Here is a 22,393-nt window from a genome sequence, read left to right as displayed (position 1 = left end):
CTGAGTGAGCTGATTGAACGGTTTGTTTTTTTTTTTTTTTTGGAGCAAGATTGAACGGTTTGGTAGAATGTTGAACGAGCAATTGGGCTTAATCAAGCAAGGCAATACTTATCCAGCCCATCGGGCCTCCTTTCTAGCCTTCTCCGAGACTCTCTCTCTCTCTCTCTCTCTCTCTCTCTCTCAAAGCAGGCAAGGCAGGCAGCAGCAGCAGCAGCAGCCTACCCCGATCTGCCACCGCCGGTTCACCGCCAGCAACAGCCAGCGACGACTCCCGGCGAGATGGCGGCGTCACTTGTCTCCTCGCTCACGTTGCCCCTCATCTCCGCCGTCCTCGGTGGCGCCATCGCCCTCGTCTTCCTCGCCGGCTACCTCCGCCGCAAGCGCGCCGCCATCGCCCACATCCCTCCCTCCGCCCCCAACGCCGCCCCGGACCAGCCCAAGCGCGTCCGTCCCTCCAACCAGGCCCAGCACAAAAAGGGCCATCCCCGCCCGCATCACAACGCCGCCGATAAGGTGATCTCCTTCTCCTCCTCCCTCTCTCAGCATGTAATGCTTGTGTGACTACGGGAATCCGTCCCCGTTCCATTTGCTGAGTTATGCACCCTGCTTGCGCTTAAAATCAGTTTTGATACGCTATGCGTTCAAATGATTATCCATCATGTTTGCTGCCTACACATCATTTAGATGTACAATATTCTCCATATGCGTTCATCCAATCATTCCTTCTACCATGGAGATGAACACAAACATTTCGTTACGCCTTTTTTCTAGGATGCTGCCAAGAAGCACCACCATCTTGATGTCAACACCTTGAGGGGGCACACTGACTCAGTCACCGCACTTCACTTCTCCAATGATGGCGCCAACCTATCCACCGGTGAGATTATTCATTTGTCGCAATGCCCTATTCTTGTTTCCCGTGCCGCCCTTTCCAGTGTGACCTTCGTTTCATGCCATATGATATGTGCTCTGAATAGGTTTATTTTCCCTACTCCTATAGCATTACTACTCATAGATGGCAATTTCTTCTATGGCATCACAGTTTTATAATTGATCAATCAAGTGTGTCTGTTGCACACTTGCACCAAATCCGAATACTTGTATCTCTGATGCTTCTTGTTGCAGTGTGTGCTGATGGAGCTGTAAGGGTATTCAGGATTGATGATACCTCAAGCAAGAGCTTTAAGTAAGATATAATGTTCTATATAAGCAATTTCCTTTTATTAAAAGTATTCAGCGCACAAATTTATGGACATGTGTGGATATGCTTGCAGGATTCTGAGGATAAACTTGCCTGCTGGAGCACATCCTACCGGTGTTGCTTTCTCGGAGGGCTCTTCATCTGTTGTTGTGGCAGCACAGGCTCTTCTGGGCTCATCTTTCTATATGTATGCGGATGTCAGTGCTCCTCCAACGGTCCAAAACAAGCAGCAGGGCAAGCTATCTCCGCCTGAGATCAAGTGGAGTCACCAAAAGATTCATGGAAAGGAGTCAGTGCTCAACCTTGCAGCAGCCCATGCAACTCATGGGCCCGGAGATGGGAGCACTATAATTATTTCGTGCTCAGAAGGTGTGGGTCCTTTCGTTGGCCTTTAGAATGTTCCACATTTAATGCAAATATGCAATAGATTTTATGATTGCACATCTTGCAGTGTTATTTGACAATTGAATTTAGAATGGTCTGCCAACATAACCAATCACTATGTCACTGGGTTTGTGTTTATATTATTTTTTTTACACATTTAGAGAACATAAACTTAGTCTGACCGAATATAAAATTCTTCATTTGTCACTTACTGGCACTATGCTGCTATCTACTTTGTCGAGCGCCTCTTATTTTCGAATGCAAGCATTCCAAGTAGTTTATAACATTTGTGGGTTCCATCCCAATTCTTAAGGTTTCTTGTTTTTTTTTTTGTTTTCCTGTTAAGGTTACTTACCCTAGACTATCTGCAGCAACCGATATCAAAGTTTGGCATGGGAAGAGTGGAAAGGAGTTGGGTACTGTTGACACCAATCAGCTAAAAAATAATATGGCTGACATATCCCCAAATGGTCGCTTCATAGCTGCTGCAGCTTTTACTGCTGATGTCAAGGTTAGTTCTGTCTCTATTATTCTCATTCTCCCTTTATGTTTTTGGAATGATCCTTTTCAGGATTGAAGACCCTAGATGGATATTCTCTGAAGTTAATTTTTCTGCTTTGTTTTACATATTGCTCTCCTTTGAAAATCTGTTCTTGGCTTTCTTTCCATCTTAGTTGCAGAGTTTTTTTTGTAAGGCAAATCAGATAGATTTTGTGCTGCAGATGCTGTTTCCATTTTGCCCATTTATTTCTTCCTCAATTATGGTGATATTTACTTGATTCTTTAGGTGTGGGAGATAGTTTACTCAAAAGATAGTTCTGTGAAAGAGGTTAATAAAGTCATGCAACTCAAGGGTCACAAGGTACCAACTAATAAAGCCCTACAATTAACCCCCATTTTTTCATTGCGTTGCATTTGCATGGATGGATTCTTAATATGAAACTGATTGATTTCTCTTTTATTCAGAGTGCTGTTACTTGTTTGTGCTTTGCCCCAACTTCTGAGCAAATTATCACTGCATCCAAAGATGGTTCCATTCGAGTATGGAACATTAATGGTATGCTATATTTTCTTACCTCCTGCCCTTACGTCCCTGAAGTCATATGTTTAACTTGGGTATCTTTCCTGGGAGTCACCATGCTACCATTTTTTATATCTTTTTGATATATCATATGTCCTCTATTAGGAATGTTAGGAATGAAGAATTCCATGACGAATTCTCTGTTGGCATGTTAGGAATTTAGGAATGAAGGATCATAGATCTATGGATTTCAATTTTCATTATGCCTTTCTTCACAAAGTTTGGGCCTTGGGAGATCTTTCCTTCTATAAACCTTCAGTGCTTCACTTATCCATTATTCAAATATCCCAATTGAAACATCCAATATGTAGGCTATTATACTAGTGGCCGAAGTTATCATTTTCCCGGATTTCTCTGTCCCCCCCCCTAAAATTCAGGCTACTTTTCAATCGTTTCCTTGTTGTTCCTTGCTAATCAGATGCGATGATTGACACAAGAGATACAGATTTCCAGTTTATAGCCATCCCTGATGATAACACATGTTTGGTCGATGTCACTGTTGTATATATGCTCATCTTGTAATTTTTTTCAAGCATAATGCTTTGCTAATTTTTTCTTATTTTCTGATACTAATGTTTGTTACCTTTTTTTAGTAAGGTATCACCTTGATGAGGATCCAAAAACCTTAAGAGTTTTGCCAATTCCACTGCATGACTCAAAAGGTTCGGTTTGCCAATATGATCACATGAGCATCTCTCCTGATGGTAAAGTTCTGGCTGTAACAAGCGAATCAACGTTGCAATGGTTATGTGTGGAAACTGGTGCAGTTTTGGATACTGCTGAGAAAGCTCATGAAGGTTTGTAATCTCAGATATTACTATCTGCTAGGTGAACCATCTTCATTTCTCTTGGAAGTAATAATGCCTCCAAATCCATATGGGCATTGTGGATGGGATTAGTGTTTTTAACTAACGCTACTCTGGTAGTCTTTTCCCCAACCTGTGATGTATTGCTCATTCTACCAAGTATTTTAGAGGTGCTTAGTATTTAGGCCATTTTTTTTTGCAGTAACTATCACTGGTGTGGCAGGTAGAACAGCACTCTTAAGGCAGATATGTGAAGTTTTAAGTCTTAGGTACTGGGAAGATGATAGGAAATACAGTAGGACAACAGTACACCAGCACTGTAGCTGCTATATGCAATAGAAATCAGTGTACTGTGCTCCAGACTGCACCTGTTATATGCTGCTTTGTAGCTTGGGATGACATTCTTTCTTGACATGTACTCAGGTCATATAACTGGCATTGCTTGGGCTCCACGGAAAATTTCCAATGGTAAGGAGATCTCGGTAACCCCCAAGGAGTTAAATGTATATATTTTGAAAATACCATTCTTTTGAGGAAACACGCATTTTATGATGTCTAAATCACATAACTGTTGCTTTCTTCAGGTGGCGTGCCTGCATTTATTTTGGGGACTGCTGGTGTGGACAAGAAGGTGAAACTTTGGTTAGCTCCACAAGTTGGTTCGACATGAGTAATGGAGGACTCAGCATTTCCTAACCACAAGGTCACAGAAAGAAAGGAGACAAGAATAGAAGAAAACAGGGGAAGGCCTTGATTTGTAGTTGATATGCACTGAAGCATACATAGTTGTGGGTCCTTTGAGCTTGAGGGACAGCACTGAGGCCTGTGTGATGTGAGGGTCAAACATGGAGACTGCACGTGCACGCGCCTAGAGGCAGTAGTTTCGCTAGTATAAGATTGTGCCAGGTTTTTGAAATAAATTGAGTGTTGTCTGCATTTTATTTTTCCTTCACTTTTGCTGGGAATGGCTGTCTAGGCAAACTATGTGGTTTGATACTGTTTGTTATACACACGAAGATTGTTTGATACCCGGGCATTGGGCATAGGCAGGCAAGAAAACCATGGAGGGGAGGAGGAATATTGTTTGAGATTGAACAGGTTATAAACTAGTAGTTAGGTTAGTTTATATGCGTGCCCCAAAGCATGCATGGCACATAGATTTAGCCTAACAATGCACTAGATGGAATGTTCGGGAATGTGGAATAAACTACCAATCTTTGGACCGTACCTTTCACCGTGGAAGATATTCTATTCTGCTGGCTGCTTCTCCAGCTATCCAACAATATATTTTTTTTCACACTAAACCATCACCAGTCAGCAGTAATTTTCTCACAACAAACCAGCACTAGCCGCGGCCGGCAGAACATAGTAAGTATATCATCCATAATTTATCTCGCTTTAGCTGGCTGCGGCTACGGCAGCCAGCAAGTAAAATTTACTGTAGCTGTTGCTTGCTGCAGCCGCAGCCGAGAGAAAAGGAACCCACATTCTTGTGGAGTATATATATTGGCCATGTAATTGTCATGCAGTAGTGATGGATCAGTCAGTCAGTCTGGTCACTCTGGTGGGAATGGGATAGCTTTAATTTGTAGGCATCCTTCTTCACCTTCAGGGATGGCCTATACATACTAGAGCACAACAGAATATAGTAAATATTACTAGAAAAATGCCGCGCCCTTGGCGCGCTATATGAACCCGTCACCGGCACACATGTCTTTGCGATTATAATACGTATAGTTGCCGTGGTATTGTTGTAGTTAGAAACATGGTAAGATGTTTGAAAGATATATGCATTGTTTTGTCTGGACAGGCAAAATAGAGTGTAGCATAGTCATCTTTTGCATGTTACAATTTTCATGGTCCTAACATTCAAAAGGCACTTTGTGCATAATATATATAAACTTTGTCCTATCTTGTCGCAAAAGATGTTAGTCCACAAAAGTATCTAAAAGAGTCCATTGGTCATGTTGGTCGCTGATCACCTGCATATTTGTGAGGAAAATTTTGTTTACTTAGAAAAGTAACAATTGAAAATAGGAATGGAGAATAAATTGAATGAAAAGGTCACTGAAAAATGAAACTCGAAATATGAGTAGGTAGGTGTGAGATTGATCTTACTGTTTAAGTTTGAGGTTCGAACCGGTGTCTTTGTCCTCAGGTTCGTCAGCTTGCAAGGTTTTTCCTCTTTTATTGTTTCCTTTTTGTTCTTCTCTGGAGTAAAAAATGCAGTAAAATGTATAGTTAGTATGTGTAACTCAAGGTATGTAATTGTTTGTTGTTTAGTTGTGTAATGAGTAGAAAGGATACTTTGTTGGAGCTTCAGTTTCCTTTGAATCGGCATCATATTTTTCATTGTGAGATTCCTGCAAGAGATAGTCAATATATATGCAAGTATACATGAATTTATATATATGAACATATTAAAATGTTGTAGTGTACCTGTTGACTATAGCTTGTGCTATCACAGCATTGTAGTGGTGGCAGGCTTTTTAGAGTAGTGGATGTTGCTGAACTGGGACCTCTCATTTTATTGGTAGTACTTTTTTCATCTGGGGTCTGATTTGCAATAGAAAGCACTTCATATGAATTGTTGGGGCTTCCGGCACTCTTGAGTGGTGAGATTTTGACTATAAATGTGAACTTTTGCCCAATTAATGCTTGTATCTCGTGTGGGACATTGTCTTTGTTGTAAGAATCAATTAACTTGTCAACTAGCTTTCGAATAAGATGTTCTGCTTTTTTATCAAAAAGTATGAATTCTAGCTCGTCTGTTCCATCACTTGCCATTATACAAAGCTTGTACCTGAGCAATTCACATTTGATGTTTTGAAATATATTTAGATGAATATTCATTGATTGGTAACACTGTGGGTAGTAACACTTGAGTAGTACCTGTTCATTGACTGAGTGCAGCTGCAATCAGGTTTTGTGCATTTGTATTGGCCATCTTGAAATCGAGTTCTTGAATGGCATGACTTGCAGGCAAGGTACCACCATCCTTGGTTTGGAGCCAGCTTTGTTACTGTCAGTGTGCACTCAAATCTTAGATTCTGTTGAATAGAAAAAGCTAAGTTAGTAAATACAAAATAATATACACTGGTGCATGTGTGCGTGTGTATGACGAAAGGTGTTTAAAAATAGGTACGGGACATAGTAAAAATTACTCTATGATCAAATGGATTAATTTTCTTGTTGAGCTAGAGTAGTGTCTTCTTTTGAACCTTGTCTACATTTTGATCTTCACTTTGCTGTTGGACAATTTGCATGTCTTCTATTTCTAGAGGTAAGCTGCAGGCATAGTTAACGTCAATATCAAATAATTGGTTGGTTGTTCGAAATTATAGTAGAGTTTATAATATCTTTGTAAATAGATGGTCACCTTTCATAGAAACGTTGTATATCCTCTATTTCTTCATTTATATACCAGCGGCAAGCAGCAGATCCACTTAAAAACCCTGTTTTCATAAGCATGCCAACAAATATTACAATAACTGGACTCTGCTTTGCGATCTTCAGGACCATTTGTTCTGGAAATTCCATTGCTCTTTGTCCAATTAAGGATACTTGAAGCGAGTCACCGCTATTAGCAAAAGAAATATTGTTATTAAATTTGTGAACAAAGCACATTAAATTGAGCCGTATGAAGAAACATACTTTCGATCTTTGATGGTGATGTTTCTTCTTAACTGCAGCTTGTTTCCAGAGAAGACCTTTGTCACATTAGAGATTGCAGTAACATATCCAATGACATCTGTAATGGGAAAAAAAATTAGCAGATTTGTTAAATATGCGAGAGACATGGCAAAATGTAGTACATATTTTCTCATCGCAAAAGACATTTTGCATACCTAGAAAGCGAGCAGTGCTATTAACATGAGATGGAATCTCTGAAAATGGCACTAAGTTGTACACAAATCTTGGGAAATTCTTTGGTTTTGGAACCACTTTGTCTACCTGAGTGTACTTGGTAAATCTGATCATGTAGTCAGCTTGAACCACTCTGAATGCTGCTTTTGCATTTTGTACCAAGAATTTCTTTATCTTGATGACTTCTCCTTCAGCAACATGCTCTTTGAACTACGAGATCAGGTCTGCTGGTATCTCAGCATACATTGCATTGTTCTGTACAATAAATGGATGATTTAGATTATTTGTACTGTAGGAAATAAACTGAATGGTATGGTGGAAATTTATACCTGTTCGTCAACTACGACAAGGTCCAAGTGGTAGATATCTTCATCGCCAGTAGGGCCACGATACTCCCACAATCTAGAAATACAAACATATATCTGTCAATTGTTAAGGGTATTAGAGTCATTGTACTTTAGTCTAGGATTTGGGGTCTCCTCTTGTACTCTATATATGCCCAAAGGGCCTAACTCAATACATACCGACAGTTCACTCTCTCCTTCCCCTCTTCACTTTCCTAACATGGTAACAGAGCTCCAGGTCTAGATCGGGTCTGCCACCCTCGTCCCCGTTGCGCCGTCCCCGGGAGGATCGATTCTTCCCTCCCGGGGGCGGCATCCTCCAGCCCCAAACCTAGTTTTTCTTCGGTATTGAGTCGCAGCAGCAGCAGCACTTACCCGTCGTGGATCCGGTGGCTGGAGGTGGCCGCCATCTTCATCCGGCCTCCGCCCGTCGCGGATCTGCCGTCCCCTTCCCTCCTGCTCCGCCGTCGCGGCCCCTCCACCACTGCGGTGCAGATCCGCCCGGCACGGATCTACCGCCGCGTCCGCTCATCGTCGGGCGTGGGGAGCGGGGAGATCTGTCGCCGCTCCGCCAGTCGTGGATGCCCGCCCGCCCGCCCGTCGCGGCTCCTCCTGGCGCCGCCCGCCACGGCCATCTGCGGCCGGCCGTCCGCCCGTCGTGGATCAGCTCGTCGCGGCCGTTCTTGCGCCGGCCTGCCCTCCTCTTCACCGCCTGTCCCCGCCAGCTCGTCCTCCGCGCGCCTCGTCCGCTGCGGCCGTCGGCGCCGTCCCCGCTCGTCCACGCGGCTTGCTGCCCGTCCAGGCCGCTCGCCCATCGCAGTCGTCCGCCCCGTCGTGGCTGCTCCCTCGCCTGCTGGGGCTGTCGTCCATCTGCTGCCCGCCCGAGGATTTCTGCACTGCACCGCCCGTCGCTCGTCCTCGCGCAGTGGTGCGGACAGGGGGTGTGTGCGCGGCTGTGCTGCCCTGCTCATCTTTTGCTTGTGCGTGCTGCTGCTATCTGCCTGCTGTTGCTAGTGTCTACTATATCAAGTCATTTTCGTTTGTCTCATCTTCTAGCAGTATCAATCCAAGTCCACATATATTTCTCCAGTTCGTCAATGCCGTGCGTGTCCACAAAATTCATTGTCAGATCAGCCAATTTCTTCTTTGTTTTATGGTTAGCCGAGTCCCGTCGATTTAGCTAATCTCATCATCATCATCATCATTGTGGTGCGACAATGCCCTCTTGGTCCCTTTCGGAGCCGTCTTGCTCCATGTCATGATCAATGGCCGTCTATTTGTCGTCATCACCTTCCTGTCTCGCCACTTGCCGTCTTGCAGTGGTGCTTTCTATCTTTGGCTGGTTTGACACATCTCACTATTCTTGTCGAGTTCAAGTCTCCAAAGCAAGGCTCGTGTTTGAGGAGTCGACGTACTGGTTTGTGAAGGCAATACCCTCTTGTGGAGGAGATCATCTACATCGACATGTTCAAGAGTTGCACGCTTCGACGACATCTTTGATTTTGGACTTTGGATGTATCTTTTTCTTGTTTCTTTTTAGTCTAGTGCTTAGTTCACTCTCCAAATGCAACGTCATTGCATTCACGTTGCATTTGAGAGGGGGTGTTAAGGGTATTAGAGTCATTGTACTTTAGTCTAGGGTTTGGGGTCTCCTCTTGTACTCTATATATGCCCAAAGGGCCTAACTCAATACATACCGACAGTTCACTCTCTCCTTCCCCTCTTCACTTTCCTAACATCAATCTAGACGTCCTGGACTGATCTTTGATAGTAAGTCGGTTGACATCTGCAAGAATATTATCATATGTATGTAAACATTTCACAATATACAATATTTCGAATTTCATTTGTGCATTTTCCATTGCTATCTTCAATAAGTAATTTCAGGCCAGATTTAGCAGTAACTCTAGATAGTGCTACATACAATTGTCCATGAGTAAAAACTGGTTTTTTCAAGTATATTCCAACATTATCTAATTTTGACCTTGGCTTTTATTTATCGTCATGGCATAGCAAACTTTAATTGGAAATTTTCGCCTGCATAGTATGAAGGGCCATTTAGTCCCTCTTGTCGTAAGGTTTATACGTGGTATGTAAACCTTGCTTCCTATATTTGTTCCAGTTATAATAGCTGCTTCTATGATATTATCCCCTAAATTTGTGATTATTAGTCTAGTACCATTGCAGAGTCCAATGCTCTGATTGAGATTTCTTAGCAACATGATAGGAACTCCTACTTTGAGAAGTAATCTATGCTGAGGAAAATTGTTTGCATTCAAAGTGTTTAGATACTCAGTAGGGTATAGAATGTCAGCATCGTTGCATGTGTCAAAGCATTTAGAGATTGAATCCACACTCAAATATTCTTTACTTTGTTTTGGACTTTTGGTACAATGTCTAATATGTATGCATTTATTTCATCCGCAAGATCATTTGTAGGTGTTAGAATTGCTCTCTGTTTTAAATATTCCGTGTTGAAGTAATTTGTTATGAAGTCCAGATAGGTGTACTCAAATATAGCCTTAATTTTTAAGTCGTCTGTATATATAAGCAATTCATCTGGGATTTTTATCCATGACGCTTCTGTTTCTCCATCGTGCTTTGTACTTTCAATAAGCCCTTCACCTAATTGTAATAACCATTCACCAAAAGATCTCATGTCATTGCATTGTTCGTTATTTAGACAACCATTTTGTAGTCGCATATTTATCGTTAGTTTGAATACCTGGCAATATTGCCATAGATATGATTTAATAATTGAAGCATTTATGATTTGTGTTCTTGTTCCGTTTTCAATTACAGGTAGAATTTGGCGTAAGTCGCCTCCAAGCACTATTACTTTGCCGCCGAATGGTTTGTTTTTCAAGCATTCATCGTGGTTACTCATTATATCTCTTAGTGATCGATCGAAAGCTTCGAAGCATCGTTTATCTGTCATTAGTGCTTCGTCCCATATGATTAGTGATGTCTCTACTATTAAATCTGCTAATTGGGACCCTCGTTTAATGTCACACATTGAGCTGTCATATATATCCAATGGTATTTTAAATCTTGAGTGTGCGGTTCTTCCATTTGGTAATAACAGAGCTGCTACACCTGAGGATGCTACTGTTAGAACAATCTTCTTTCTTGCCCTTAGATATGAGACTATTGTGTTCCATAAGAATGTTTTTCCTGTTCCTCCATATCCTAATACAAAATAAAATGCTGAATTGTTTTGCAATGCACTATTTACTATAGCGTGGAAAGCATTTTTTTGCTCATTATTTAATTGGCTGCATAGTCGGTTTGCCTTTTCTTCTAGCTCTAAAATATTATACGCTATTTCTTCTTCAATTAGTCGGTTGGTGTAGTAATTTTTGTATTGTCTCGTTTTTATAGGTAGGTTAAAATTATCGAGAGACACATTGTTTTTTTAGAAAAATTTCTTGCAACTCATCAAGAAGCATATCGACTAATTCATCGTCTGTTATATTGTAGTCAATTGGGTGATACTGCCGTTTAAGTTTCAATTTGTAGTCATCGACCATGTGTTTCCAGTTTGCCTCAAAGAATAATTTCTCATTTTGTATTTGACAGTGAAGAAGCATTGTTACAAACAAATTTCTTAGCTGAAATGCTGATGCCCAAGTTGTTGCTTCTTTAAAAGCATCGTACCATTCATTGTCATTTGCTAGTAATCCACGCTTCCTTGAAAGTACTGTAAATGGTCCCTTTGTATGTTTTGATATCATCATAGCTCTTAGCTCCTTTGACAATCATTAATAGTTGACGCAAGTAAAATTTCTCTCCTTCAGATGGATTAACATAATACAATCGTCCTATTTTATCCCCGTGTTTCCTTTCTTCCCATGTACGGTGTTTTTGAATCCAAGTAAATTTAGATGGGAATTCGCAATATGTAAGTTCAAGGACTTTTGGATTTTTTTTGATTGGTTGTAAACCATTCCGTTAACTTTGTCTTTTTGATGTCAGGTTCTTCTATTAGCTTTTTTAGTTTGCTATTATTCTTAAATGGCACTATATTTGCATATGGTAGATGAATTGGCAGTCGTTCCACTGCTGGTGTATGATGATGTACTTCATATCCTAGCAATCGCCAAAGGGCATCTTGTTCGGATATATACCTGCACTGGAGGTATTCACTTATTTCATCTCTAGCTATATTATTTTCTTTTCTATTCTGTAAAAGTTGAAAGTAGATATTGGCTTGATCTGGACCTTTGTTCACATATTTACATAGGTATTTCAGTAGTCTACTTTGATTGACATATTTGACATTTATGTGTGCTTGATATTTTTTTAGTAGTGTTATATTATATGGAACTACCCATTCATTTTTTATGTTGCAATTGTTTCTTCGTACGTGTATATCTGTGTTTCTTCTCTTGTACTTTGTGAATCCATTTTCATCAAATCGTGTTTCCTGTTCATAATCTTTTGGGAATTTTTTTGAGCATTTTCCTTTTTTCATACATGAGCAATTGGGGTTGATGCTCCCACATGGTCCATGTATCATATGTTCGGCTACAAGCACATATCCTAAGGGATCTTCATTTGGATCTGGAATCTCAGCTTAGATTATACGATCGATTAGCTCTAAAATTGTTTCAACTCGATCTTTGGAAAGCCATACTAAAATGTGTACATGAGGTAGACCTCTTTTTTGAAATTCTATAGAATACAAAATTGCGTTTGTAGGTCCAAATATTGAACCTGATCCTATGTCATGTAGTATTTCTTGCAACTTCATATGAAACACTCGTACTATTATATCGGGCCGATCATTAGGTTGTTCGCCATCTGAAAGCATTTCGAGTATTTCATGCCATCGTGGATTGCATGTGAATGTGATAAATAGATCAGGAGGTCCGTACACGCGGCATATGGCAATACCATCATGATAATTCTGTATCATATATCTTTTACATCCTACATGGCTTGATGGCAATAGAGTTTGTTTGCCTATTTCACTACCCTCTTTAGCTCCCTTTTCAACTGCGTCTACTATTCCTTGTAAGTATTCGACTCTTATTTTGTCTTGGTTTTGTGCAATATATTGCAATCTATCTTCATCCTCGCATGCTCGAGCATCCACTACGATCTGTTTTGATAACCGGCCATAGCAAATATATGGATTTGGCTGACCTTTTCGGTAGTGTACTTGGTACTTAAAGTAATCGTGCATTGTTAATTTCTTTCTTTTACCTTCTGATTTTATGTTGGTGTCCTGATAATACATTTGTATGTGATATCCAGGTTCTCCATATGGAAATAGAAGAGGGTATTGCAGTGGCATATAAGCCGGATGCAATATAGATATGTGTTGTAAGCCATGCCTTTTGCTTTGCACAATAATATCGCGTTTATAATTTTCTAATGACAGCTCACCCACTATCAGTATAGCTAATTCATTGATATTTGGCATTTCACGCTCGGTAAGCTCTTGACCATCAGGTCCTACAATGCGGATGCTTACGTCGACTCCTTCATGTTCTCTTAGTATATCACGTGCATGTCTAAATTCTTTTACTATAGGATTATATTGATCAAGCATTTTTATCAAGCTGTCAACAATTTCCGGATCTAAATCAGCACTCCCAGGATCTTCTTTGTTTACAGCACGGATTCTATTTGCAATCTCGTTTTCAGTGTCATATATATATAGCTGAGCAAATTGGGGTGTCTCATTTGGTTTTGGTAATAAAGATCCGATACGGTGATGAACTTGACCATTAATTCGAAAGACACATGGTCCATTGCCTTGGTTTATTGATTTGTCTATATTTGCACCCAGAGATGTAAAAGAAAATAAGCTGTTATATTGCCTTATTCTCTGTATAAAATGTTTAGATTTTCTACCACCATTATGATTAAGTAGGTTTATTAATGGTTCAGGGGGATTGTTAAAAGGTGGGAGTTTAATCTTCCCTTCCTTGTAGCACGAACTATATGTAACCTTTGTGCGAACTGATTTTTTTCTTTCTTCATACCAGAACACTGCACCACAGTGTTGGCATTCATTATTTGCCTTGCCATAGTATGATCTATATGGATATGATGTTTTTAGGTGCTCGATATATGCGGCAGAGAAATAGCTATTATTCATTGGACTGATATAGCATGGTGTTTTCTTTTCTAAGTACATAGTAGTTTTTCTTTTTTGCTCCTGTTTTTTCTCGTCATCTGTTTTGTGTAGATCAATATCTACTTTTGAAGGTCTCTTAGTACGTGGCATTTTTACTATCACGCATAATATAGTTCAAAGTTCAAAATAAAATATTAGTAATAATTCCAAAGAAGCTGAATATGCAATAAATATTACAGGTTAGAAGTGTTGCACAAATATCACAGATTAGAGGTTTATTTTGAATAGTTTCCATGCTTAGAACCATAGAGTTAAAAGGTAAAAACAGATGGAAATATAGTACTTATTTATTTAATCAATATTTTTCCTAGTTGAATGCATCTAAGTGATCTTGTCTGGTTATATGAGAATGTAATTCAGATTGCAGGGAAATAATTTATGTATAAAATGAGCAAGATTTTGTTTCTCTTACCTTTTTTTGCACAGAACTTGGAGTGATCTTGAATGGTTTATGGTTACGTGAGAATGTAATTCAGATTGCTTGTTCCTCTTACTTTTTTGCACAGAACTTTGATTGAGCTGTACACCTGCAAGCATTGAAGTCTGTATTAGTTTTTTTATGAGATTACTACTATATAATACATGAACCAAATATGACATGTGTATTGCTGATTGTTATCTGCTGGGGCCATACATGGAATAGATATACTAAGTGAATGAAGCTATACGGTAGGCTGGGCATTTTGTCAAACAATTTGCAGGTAGTGGAGGTAATGTTGGTTGCCTTTGTGTGTGCTTGCAAGTCGTGAGGAGCAGGCTCGAGTCAAGAGCAGCAGCCAGGCTCGGCGCAGCTCGACTTGTTGGACCTTATCTTGCAGCTCCATGGGGCTAGGGAGGCGATGGGGCAGGAGGCAACGGGTGTGGGGAACCAGGCGGCAATCGCTGTTCTTAGCATCTCGGCCGCGCTAATGATCGACGATGGACAGGAGCTGGGCGCAGGATGGGGCGCCGTGGAGGATCTGGAGCAGGACCTGCAGGAGGACGCCGATTGACTGTACCACCGGCCACCATCGCTGTTCTCAGTATCTTGGCGATGGACAGGAGCTGGGCGCAGCATGGGGTGCCGTGGAGTATCTGGTGCAGGACCTATGGCCTCCGTCGAAGAGCTGTGGCTCCACTGGTCGCGGCCCCTACATTCGTCGCCTCTTGCCGATCTGGCCCGTGTGACAGAACCGCCAAGTTAAACGACTTAATTAAGCGTAATGGCCATTATTTAAACGCATCAAGCGCATTAGCTTAATTAAGTATAACTTGACAGCTTGTTTTCAGCCCACAGGCCGATCGAAACACACTAGAAGTCTCGCGCGACGGCGAGCACAGACGGTACTAGCATGATACAATTTTATAAAATAGTAAACAATATTAAGATATTTACAAAATGACTTTTACAAATTAAAGTTCACATAATAGATAATAGCAGCGGTAGAGAGAGTCTAACCTGAGAAAGATTTTCATTAGAAACCAACTCAAATAAAATGAAGTAAAACGATAACTACGGAGACGTGATGACGTCACATCGAGCCCACCGATGTTAATCCTGGTTAGCTTCTATACCTGAAACAGGGTAAACAACAAACCCTGAGTATACTAATACTCAGCAAGACTTAACCGACTATGGGTATACATAGCCCACTATCTAGACATGCACGGCTTTCTGGCTGTGGGTTGTTTTGCGGAAAATCAATTGAGAGTGAGTCCTTACTTTCAATATTTTAGCTCAAAATTAGGAATGAGTATCTATTTTCTACGGTTTGCATTTCTACACCAATCAGTGTGGAAAAACAATTGATTAGGCACAACCATATAGATCATTTCATTCCCTTCCATGTTCTTACTACGATGTGACTCGGAGATCAAGGTGCTCATGTCCGAGAGCGACTGACGGCGAATCGATCCGATTTAACCTTGTAAGGTGGATCTAACCAACATGACACGCATTTGCCCCGTCGGATTATACGAGCCAACCATTCCCCTCCCCGCCTCGAACTACAGGACCGCCCCACCAGCGTATAGTTAGCCGAGCTCAACGAGATACCACCAAAAGTAAATACATGCATCCCCATTCTCCGCGACTACTGGACTCGCCCTAAGGGGTGGGAAAGAGTCATGTACTTTCGAAGTGAGGCAGTACTCGGATTACCGGTTTCGACTACCTCCTACTCCCGGCATGCGGTTAGTGCAGTTCAAACATGATCAGCAGGGCCAACAACGGTACGGTCCTCAATCGACTCGGACGGGGCTAAGACACCCAGGAGCCCTGTCCTGCGGCCATACCTATACATCATCATCATTCCCCGCCCGGTCTCATATTTCCATGTCAATTTCAACAACTCAGGTACTGTATATAAGTATATAACCTATATCTCGCGAGTAACCGGAAATTACTCGACTTCTAAGTATCCTATATCTCGCGAGTGCAAAAAGTCACTCGACTTCTATCGAGAAGTATTAAGCATAGCATTTCTATCATCCTATACATGCTAGTATAATTCAGGGAAACCTAGGGATCATGCAACTAGGGTTCCAATCAACTCCTGAAACGTAATGCACAAGTAATAAATACATATATAGGTGTCATAATTTTAAATAATAGGATGTGCACCAGAGCTTGCTTGGGATTAACACTAGGTCAGTGTTTGTTAGATGACACTCGCTTGGCGAGTATTCCGGTCCAAACATGTACTCCTGGTTCTTTGCCTCTTCTGGATATGTCCACCAAACATCGTCTTCGTGTTCGGTTCCAATATCACGTCCTTCACGTGGTTCATCTATCATATCTAAATGAGGTGCAATAATGCATATGTATAAATGCATGAAAGTACAACGCGCAAAGCATTCATAAAAGTGCAACACACTATACAATATATCATTTGATATTAAAGAAAAGATGAATCACACTTCGAAAAGAGCATAATTATCATAAACAAATGTATCAATAAATGATCATCTAAAACCAGCACTTACAGACATTGCTCTGAGCTATAGCACTATTTATTTTGTCAGACTAAAATAAAGTCATATTTACTACTACTTAACGGTCATTTTAATTACAAAGCCAAGCTAGAAAATTTGCAAACATTTCATAAAGACAGGTGCATTGGTTCAAAAATAAATACTACTACTCTAAAGTGGGGTTTTAATTATAACTACAGAGCCTATAGTTTGGATGATTTTTAATAGCTTTTATAAAGTACTATTGTTAAATACAACATCGTTGATGCAAAAAGAAATGAAATGAACCGGATAACACTTATAGCTCCTATGATCCTGTAAAGATGCAAAACTGATGTATGTTACATAATTAAAGTCTTGAACTAAGTCTCATGATTTTTATCCATAGGGATTTATTTTTAATATAAGAAACGTTAAAGCATCAACATTAAATCATTAACTCATGTTTACATGCACCAAATAAATCTAACACCTTTGCCACAGCATATGCATCACATGAACAGCCTACCATAAAAATTTCATAGCAAACGGAGCAATATAACTATAAATATAAATTTATTCCTAACAAATATAAATAAAATTCTAGGACAATATTTTTCTACCAACGCATGTCATATTATAGGTTCATTGCATAGATCTAATCACAAGGATTCCAAAACATCTTTATTTTCTATTTTATGATTTTTCTAAGATTTACTATGATTTTTCAAAGTTTCAGCCAATTTATTGCAAAATAACCCTTCACATCACTATTCATATGAGTCTACGGTTGTGCAGATAGGTCCCTGAACTTGTTTCAATTGTCGCACAAGGTCCTTGGTCGCGATTTTGAAGCAGGGGAGAAAGGGGAACGGCGATTCCGGCCATGGGAGGGCTTGCTGGCGGCGAGGGAGGGGTGGAGGAGCATGAGGGCGACGAGGACTACCTGTAGGTGGGCTTGGTTGGGGTTGGGGGCGACCGGAGAGGCGCCGGCGGCGGTAGTAGCACCTCGGCGGCGGTGATGGCGGCGTGCGGCGGCGCTCCAGCGAGGGAGGACGATGGGGTGGCCATGGAAGGATTCAGCAAGGCCGGGCGGAGTGGGGGCGCTCGGCGGCCCAGCGCAGGGGCGCGTGCACGTGGCTCGCGGAAACAACGGGAACGCGCAAGAATGAGGAGAACATGGGCTTCAGCGAGTCAAGGAAAGTCGATTCAAGCCGTTGGTTGTCGAAGATGATGGCCGGAAGGCGGAGTTCGACGGCGGCCTGAGTCTCGACGAAACTTTAATGGAGGCCGGTGGTGCGGGTGTTGATTCCGACTGGGGAGAGCTCGGCCGGGCTGGGGTTACGGGAGGAGGTGCGGTGAATGTGGTGCGGCTCCTTGCGGAGTGAATCGGGGCGCGGTGGCCCAGGATGGCCGGAGCAGCGATTGCAGCGGCTCTGCTCGAGCTCTAGCATGTGCGGGAGGAAGCAGAGAGAAAGAGGAAGGAGGAGGGAGGTGCCAGGGAGGGGATAAGCTCGTGGATGCGGCACGGAGGGATGGGCGCGGCGTGGGCGGCAGCGGCGTGGCGAGCAGGCAGAGGCCCGATGGCAAGCGGCCATACCGCGGTCGGTGCTGAGCACAGGAGAAGGTACGGGAGAAGAAGAAAGAGGATGACAAGTGGGGTCGATGAACAGTGACCGCAAGGAAATATCTACTCCAAACAACGTTACTTTGAATTAAAAAGACTTCACCATGTCATGATTTAGATGCCTAAACAAAAATTTGAATTTGGTTCTTTTTGGAACTTGTTCAAGGATAATAGATATGTCAATTTGGTATTCAAACTAAATTTTTAACATCAATTTGCTACTTTTCATGTTTATGCATTTTTTTTAAATATTACATGACTGTGGAATTACATAACTCTTACTAGGAAATATTTTAAAAGGAAATTCACATCACAGGTATTAAAATGCTAAAAAAATTGTTTAATAGCTTTATACATGAACAGTTAGTGCTAATGATCATGTTAAGCATGTGATTAACACCTGGGGCGTTACAGCCCAGTGCTCGGCCCTCTCGCGCGGATGTCCTATGGCTCTTGACGCTGCCAGTGCGCTGTCGCCGGGGTACCATGCGGAGCGTCCGCTTCTCCCACGCGGTGTGCGGGGAGCCGCCGGAGGAGCTGGACGCCAAATACGCGCGCCGTTACCCCTACGGGGTCATCTGCCGCGGCTCACGCTCGTGGCTGTCGTGCTTCTGCTGCTCTGCTCTACTACTTCGTGGGCCGCGTGCGCGTGTTCGCCGCCTCGCGGAGTGGAGGAGGAGGGTGGTCCTGCGCCCGTGCTGCGCGCTCTCGCCGGCAGTGCTGTTCATCTTTGCTTCTATCGGTGATTGTATATATGGTTCAATCACAGGAACCCAGAGGAATCGGTAGTGTCCGCAATCAATTTGAAAGGCATCTCATGTAGCTATTGCTATTTTGCCGGTGGCTTAAATTGAGGAAAAATTTCAGAGCATCTCCAAGAGTTCTTAATATTTTCTTCTCAAAACTTGTTGTTTGCCAACTTCCCAAATAGATATGAGAAGTCAAAAAAGAGTCAATCTCCAATAGGGCGTTCGGCGGCGGCCTCGGCGCCGCGCATGGAGAGGACGCGCAGCGACGACTTCTGCACGAGAAGCGCGCCCGGCATGCCGGCGAGGGGATCGGTACTAGCTGCACCTGCGCACGGGGAAGAAGAAGACTGCAACGAAAAACCCGGCAGGAAGGGGCGATCGGGAGGAGCGATAGGGTCCGTATATTTACGCACAAGAAAGCTTAGTTTGCCAATTATGGAAAATTTGGATGGGGAACTATTGGAGAGAATTTTTTTCTTTTTCCCCAAAAAATAAGAATGGAAAAGAGAGATTGGAAACTCTTTTAGATACTCTGAAGAAGTTATTGCATATACCTCACGATGGCAGTGTCTTGGATTGGCTGGTTTCAACGCCTTTTTTTTTATCGGATCTTTTTCCCCTCCTTGGCGTGTGAACGGGAGGCTTTTGAAGTTCAAAGATCACTCCCCTAATGTAGAAGACCAATAGCCTCTCGAGAAAGGTCCAGAGGTGACCAGTCCTATCCTTGGCTTACCATTGTTATTTTTTCTTTTAATTTTTACATGCTTGATTTACCGTTGATTGATCAACGGTTGGTACAAAAGAGACCTACGTGGAGGGTGTGAGCTTTGAGAGAATGCACCAGGTTTAGTTGATAAGATTCTGGACTTGATCCATCCTAGAGAAGAAACGAATCTGAGAAGAAGATGCAAATTTTCTCTAAAAACGGAGGAAAGATACAGTGTCGGTACCTGCTTCTCTGCAGTCGCTTCTATACAAGTGCTCGGATTAGCAGGTTGAATGATCTTATTAGTCTAGAAAAGGAGAATGAAGAGATTACTAGTATGTAATGCAATGGAACCATCTCTGCCACTATGGCTGCTTGTTTTCCCCTTATCATGGTATCATTAAAAGTGCTTGCCTCGTTTTCTTTTACCTTTCCGCAAAGTTTCTTCTTCTTCTTCTATATACATCTCATTTTCTAATAAACAAAGAGGTGAGCTTTCTCTTATATACTATGTGTGTCCCTGGATGATGATGATGATGCACTTTTCAGTAAGATGAGATGGCGTTTTCAGGGACATGGCGTTAAAAGGGAAAGGTTCCTGTTCGTTGATTGTGCTCGTGTCTAACAATAATAAAGTCAGAAAGTGCATGCTCCGGGGAAAAGAGTAGATGAGCACATGTGTGACTATGTTTGTTTCAGACTTTGTTTCAATGTCTCGGACGATTTTGAGTTACATGCCCATACCCTGCACTGCAGGAGCTTGTTTGCGGATTTCCAAGAAAGAGAGAGACGGGATTGATTATTTGCAGTTTCAGAGAGTGTATAAAGAAACAAGTCTAGATGCCTGAGGCGAAGAATGCCAAGTGCAGACTGCAGAGTACAGAACCACAGCACACCAGCTGTTGGCTTGGCTGGTACTACTGAACTGAAAGAATAAAAAAGGATGGAATTGATCGATCTTAATGTGTAAGACTATGAGCATAGTATACATACGGTTGTTAATGAGATAGATGCATATCAGGCAGTACGAGCTGAGCTGATGTTGGCATCATATCATATCGATGATGCATATGCAGATGGAGCAGGCAGAGCAAAGTCGTAGCAGCTGCATGCATGTGGCCATGGAATCCTGGCGATGATGATTGAGTCAAACAACCCTGCTGCCATCCCATGTGGATCAACAGATCACCCGCCAATTCTCTATACCTTACCTTACCTCCTTGCACTGCAAGTGAAAGGCCGATATGATTAAACAAGCTAAGCAGCCAAGTTGTGAGTCGATCAGGGATGGAAAGGTCTCTCTCTGATCTCAGGGTTCCGAATGCTTGCATTGCTGCAGCAGGGAACAGAACTGGAGTGGCCATCAAGATGAGATGCAGTTGCCATCGCTACAAGTCGGCACCATGGATGGAGCTTCGCTTTCGGCTTCCACCCCAAGCAAACACCCATCATTGTATAGTATGTTACTCTGCAGGACAGTTGTTGATGACTCCTCCACTCCCGCAGCTCAGCTCACCCACCCATCATTTGAGGCCATAATCTTTCTTTCTTTCTTTAATTAGTGGTTTGTATATACTACTACACGCATCAATGCAAGATTCCATCCGCCCCCAGTTTCCACAAAAATCCATGCAGATAGACTAGTGGACTAGTGGTTCTTGTTATTGTATACAGAAGCCAAAAGGAAAGAAAAAGAAAATCCAATCAGCAAATCTGCCTCTGCCTCGCCGCCGATCGATCAAAACCTCCTCGCCGCCGATCGATCAACCTCCTCGCCGGACGGTCTTGCCATCAATTGCCATCAGCTAGCTAGGAAGCTAGGTGCCATGAATAATAGATCATCATCTCCTTGTCGAAGCGCCACACGTAGTTGAGCCCCACGAGCAGCTCCACCAGCGCGGCCTCCACCTTGCCGCGGTCCGCCATGTGCAGCGTCTGCAGCAGCAGCAGCACGTTCGTGTTCGTGTTGCCCCCAGGCGCAAGCGCCGCCGCCGTGTTCCTGCTCCGCTCCAAGCTGCGCTCCGCCTGCCATCGCACCATCGCGTGCGCCATCGGCGCCAGCCACTCCAGGATCCCCGCCAGCGCCGCACGCCACTGCCCGGCCAGCCCGGGGTCCGCCGCCGCCACCGCCCCGCGAAGCCGCGCCCGGAGCTGCGCGCGCACGCTCGCCGTCAGCATGCCGTACAGCTCGTCCCGCTCCTCGGGACCGACCTGCCGAGGCGACCTTGCCATCCGCTCGATCGAGATCACCACCGCGGCGTACCGCGGCGCCAGCGCCGCCGCGCCCAGCGTACCCGGCGGAGGCGTCAGCGCCGCCGAGCATTCATCCAAGAATCCGCCACTACGTTTCCAAGAAGCCAGGGATCGGCCGTCCAACAGCATCTCCTCCATTGACATGGACTTGCGCGACGGCGGCGGCGGCGCGTCCAAGGATGACGGGTGGACCGCTGAGGAGAGCGTGAGGCTGCGGTAGAGCGGCGGGTGGCGCTCATCTTCTTGCCCGGCGCCGACGCCGAAGACGACCTTGATTCGCGCGAGGGTGGTGAATG

At 43.0% G+C, this 22,393-nt stretch overlaps 3 protein-coding genes and 1 long non-coding RNA gene across 6 annotated transcripts in view; 1 reads left to right on the top strand and 3 right to left on the bottom strand.

The window, feature by feature from the left end:
* Window positions 1-156: 156 nt before the first annotated feature.
* LOC120649023 (transducin beta-like protein 2) lies at window positions 157-4,502 on the top strand. Of its 2 annotated transcripts, none has more exons than XM_039925694.1 (10): window positions 157-513; window positions 772-877; window positions 1,126-1,186; window positions 1,275-1,570; window positions 1,957-2,096; window positions 2,373-2,447; window positions 2,552-2,642; window positions 3,260-3,463; window positions 3,896-3,940; window positions 4,057-4,502. In XM_039925694.1, exons 1-10 carry the CDS (start codon window positions 280-282, stop codon window positions 4,140-4,142), a joined length of 1,338 nt encoding a protein of 445 aa, XP_039781628.1. In that variant the 5' UTR covers window positions 157-279; the 3' UTR covers window positions 4,143-4,502. The 2 variants fall into 2 exon arrangements, with proteins under 2 accessions (XP_039781628.1, XP_039781629.1); XM_039925695.1 differs by having other exon boundaries at window positions 178-513; window positions 3,896-3,954.
* A 685-nt stretch (window positions 4,503-5,187) lies between these two features.
* On the bottom strand, window positions 5,188-7,769 carry LOC120649024. 2 transcript variants are annotated; one of them, XR_005665148.1, is made up of 10 exons: window positions 7,669-7,769; window positions 7,321-7,594; window positions 7,127-7,223; window positions 6,852-7,052; window positions 6,637-6,760; window positions 6,365-6,522; window positions 5,912-6,275; window positions 5,780-5,835; window positions 5,591-5,683; window positions 5,188-5,454 (listed from the first exon to the last, which is right to left on the bottom strand). XR_005665148.1 is itself a non-coding variant. In XM_039925696.1 (5 exons), exons 1-5 carry the CDS (start codon window positions 6,370-6,372, stop codon window positions 5,451-5,453), a joined length of 525 nt encoding a protein of 174 aa, XP_039781630.1. In that variant the 5' UTR covers window positions 6,373-6,520; the 3' UTR covers window positions 5,188-5,450. The 2 variants fall into 2 exon arrangements, 1 of the variants encoding a protein (XP_039781630.1); XM_039925696.1 differs by lacking the exons at window positions 6,637-6,760; window positions 6,852-7,052; window positions 7,127-7,223; window positions 7,321-7,594; window positions 7,669-7,769 and having other exon boundaries at window positions 6,365-6,520.
* Window positions 7,770-16,567: 8,798 nt separating this feature from the next.
* LOC120648451 lies at window positions 16,568-17,873 on the bottom strand. The gene is made up of 2 exons (XR_005664950.1): window positions 17,709-17,873; window positions 16,568-16,608 (listed from the first exon to the last, which is right to left on the bottom strand). It is a non-coding gene; the product is annotated as an uncharacterized LOC120648451 (long non-coding RNA).
* A 3,497-nt stretch (window positions 17,874-21,370) lies between these two features.
* Window positions 21,371-22,393, bottom strand: part of LOC120649022 — a 2,129-nt gene continuing 1,106 nt past the window's right edge. Inside the window, exon 1 of the mRNA XM_039925692.1 lies at window positions 21,371-22,393. This exon is cut by the window's right edge and continues 1,106 nt beyond it. Within this exon, the coding sequence (XP_039781626.1) occupies window positions 21,654-22,393 (740 nt within the window). The 3' untranslated portion in view covers window positions 21,371-21,653.

This window comes from Panicum virgatum, chromosome 9K (genome assembly GCF_016808335.1).
Source record: "Panicum virgatum strain AP13 chromosome 9K, P.virgatum_v5, whole genome shotgun sequence".
In the NCBI taxonomy this organism is placed as follows: Eukaryota; Viridiplantae; Streptophyta; class Magnoliopsida; order Poales; family Poaceae; genus Panicum; species Panicum virgatum.
Note: the sequence above shows the minus strand (reverse complement) of the source record. Positions and strands in the feature narration are given on the sequence as shown.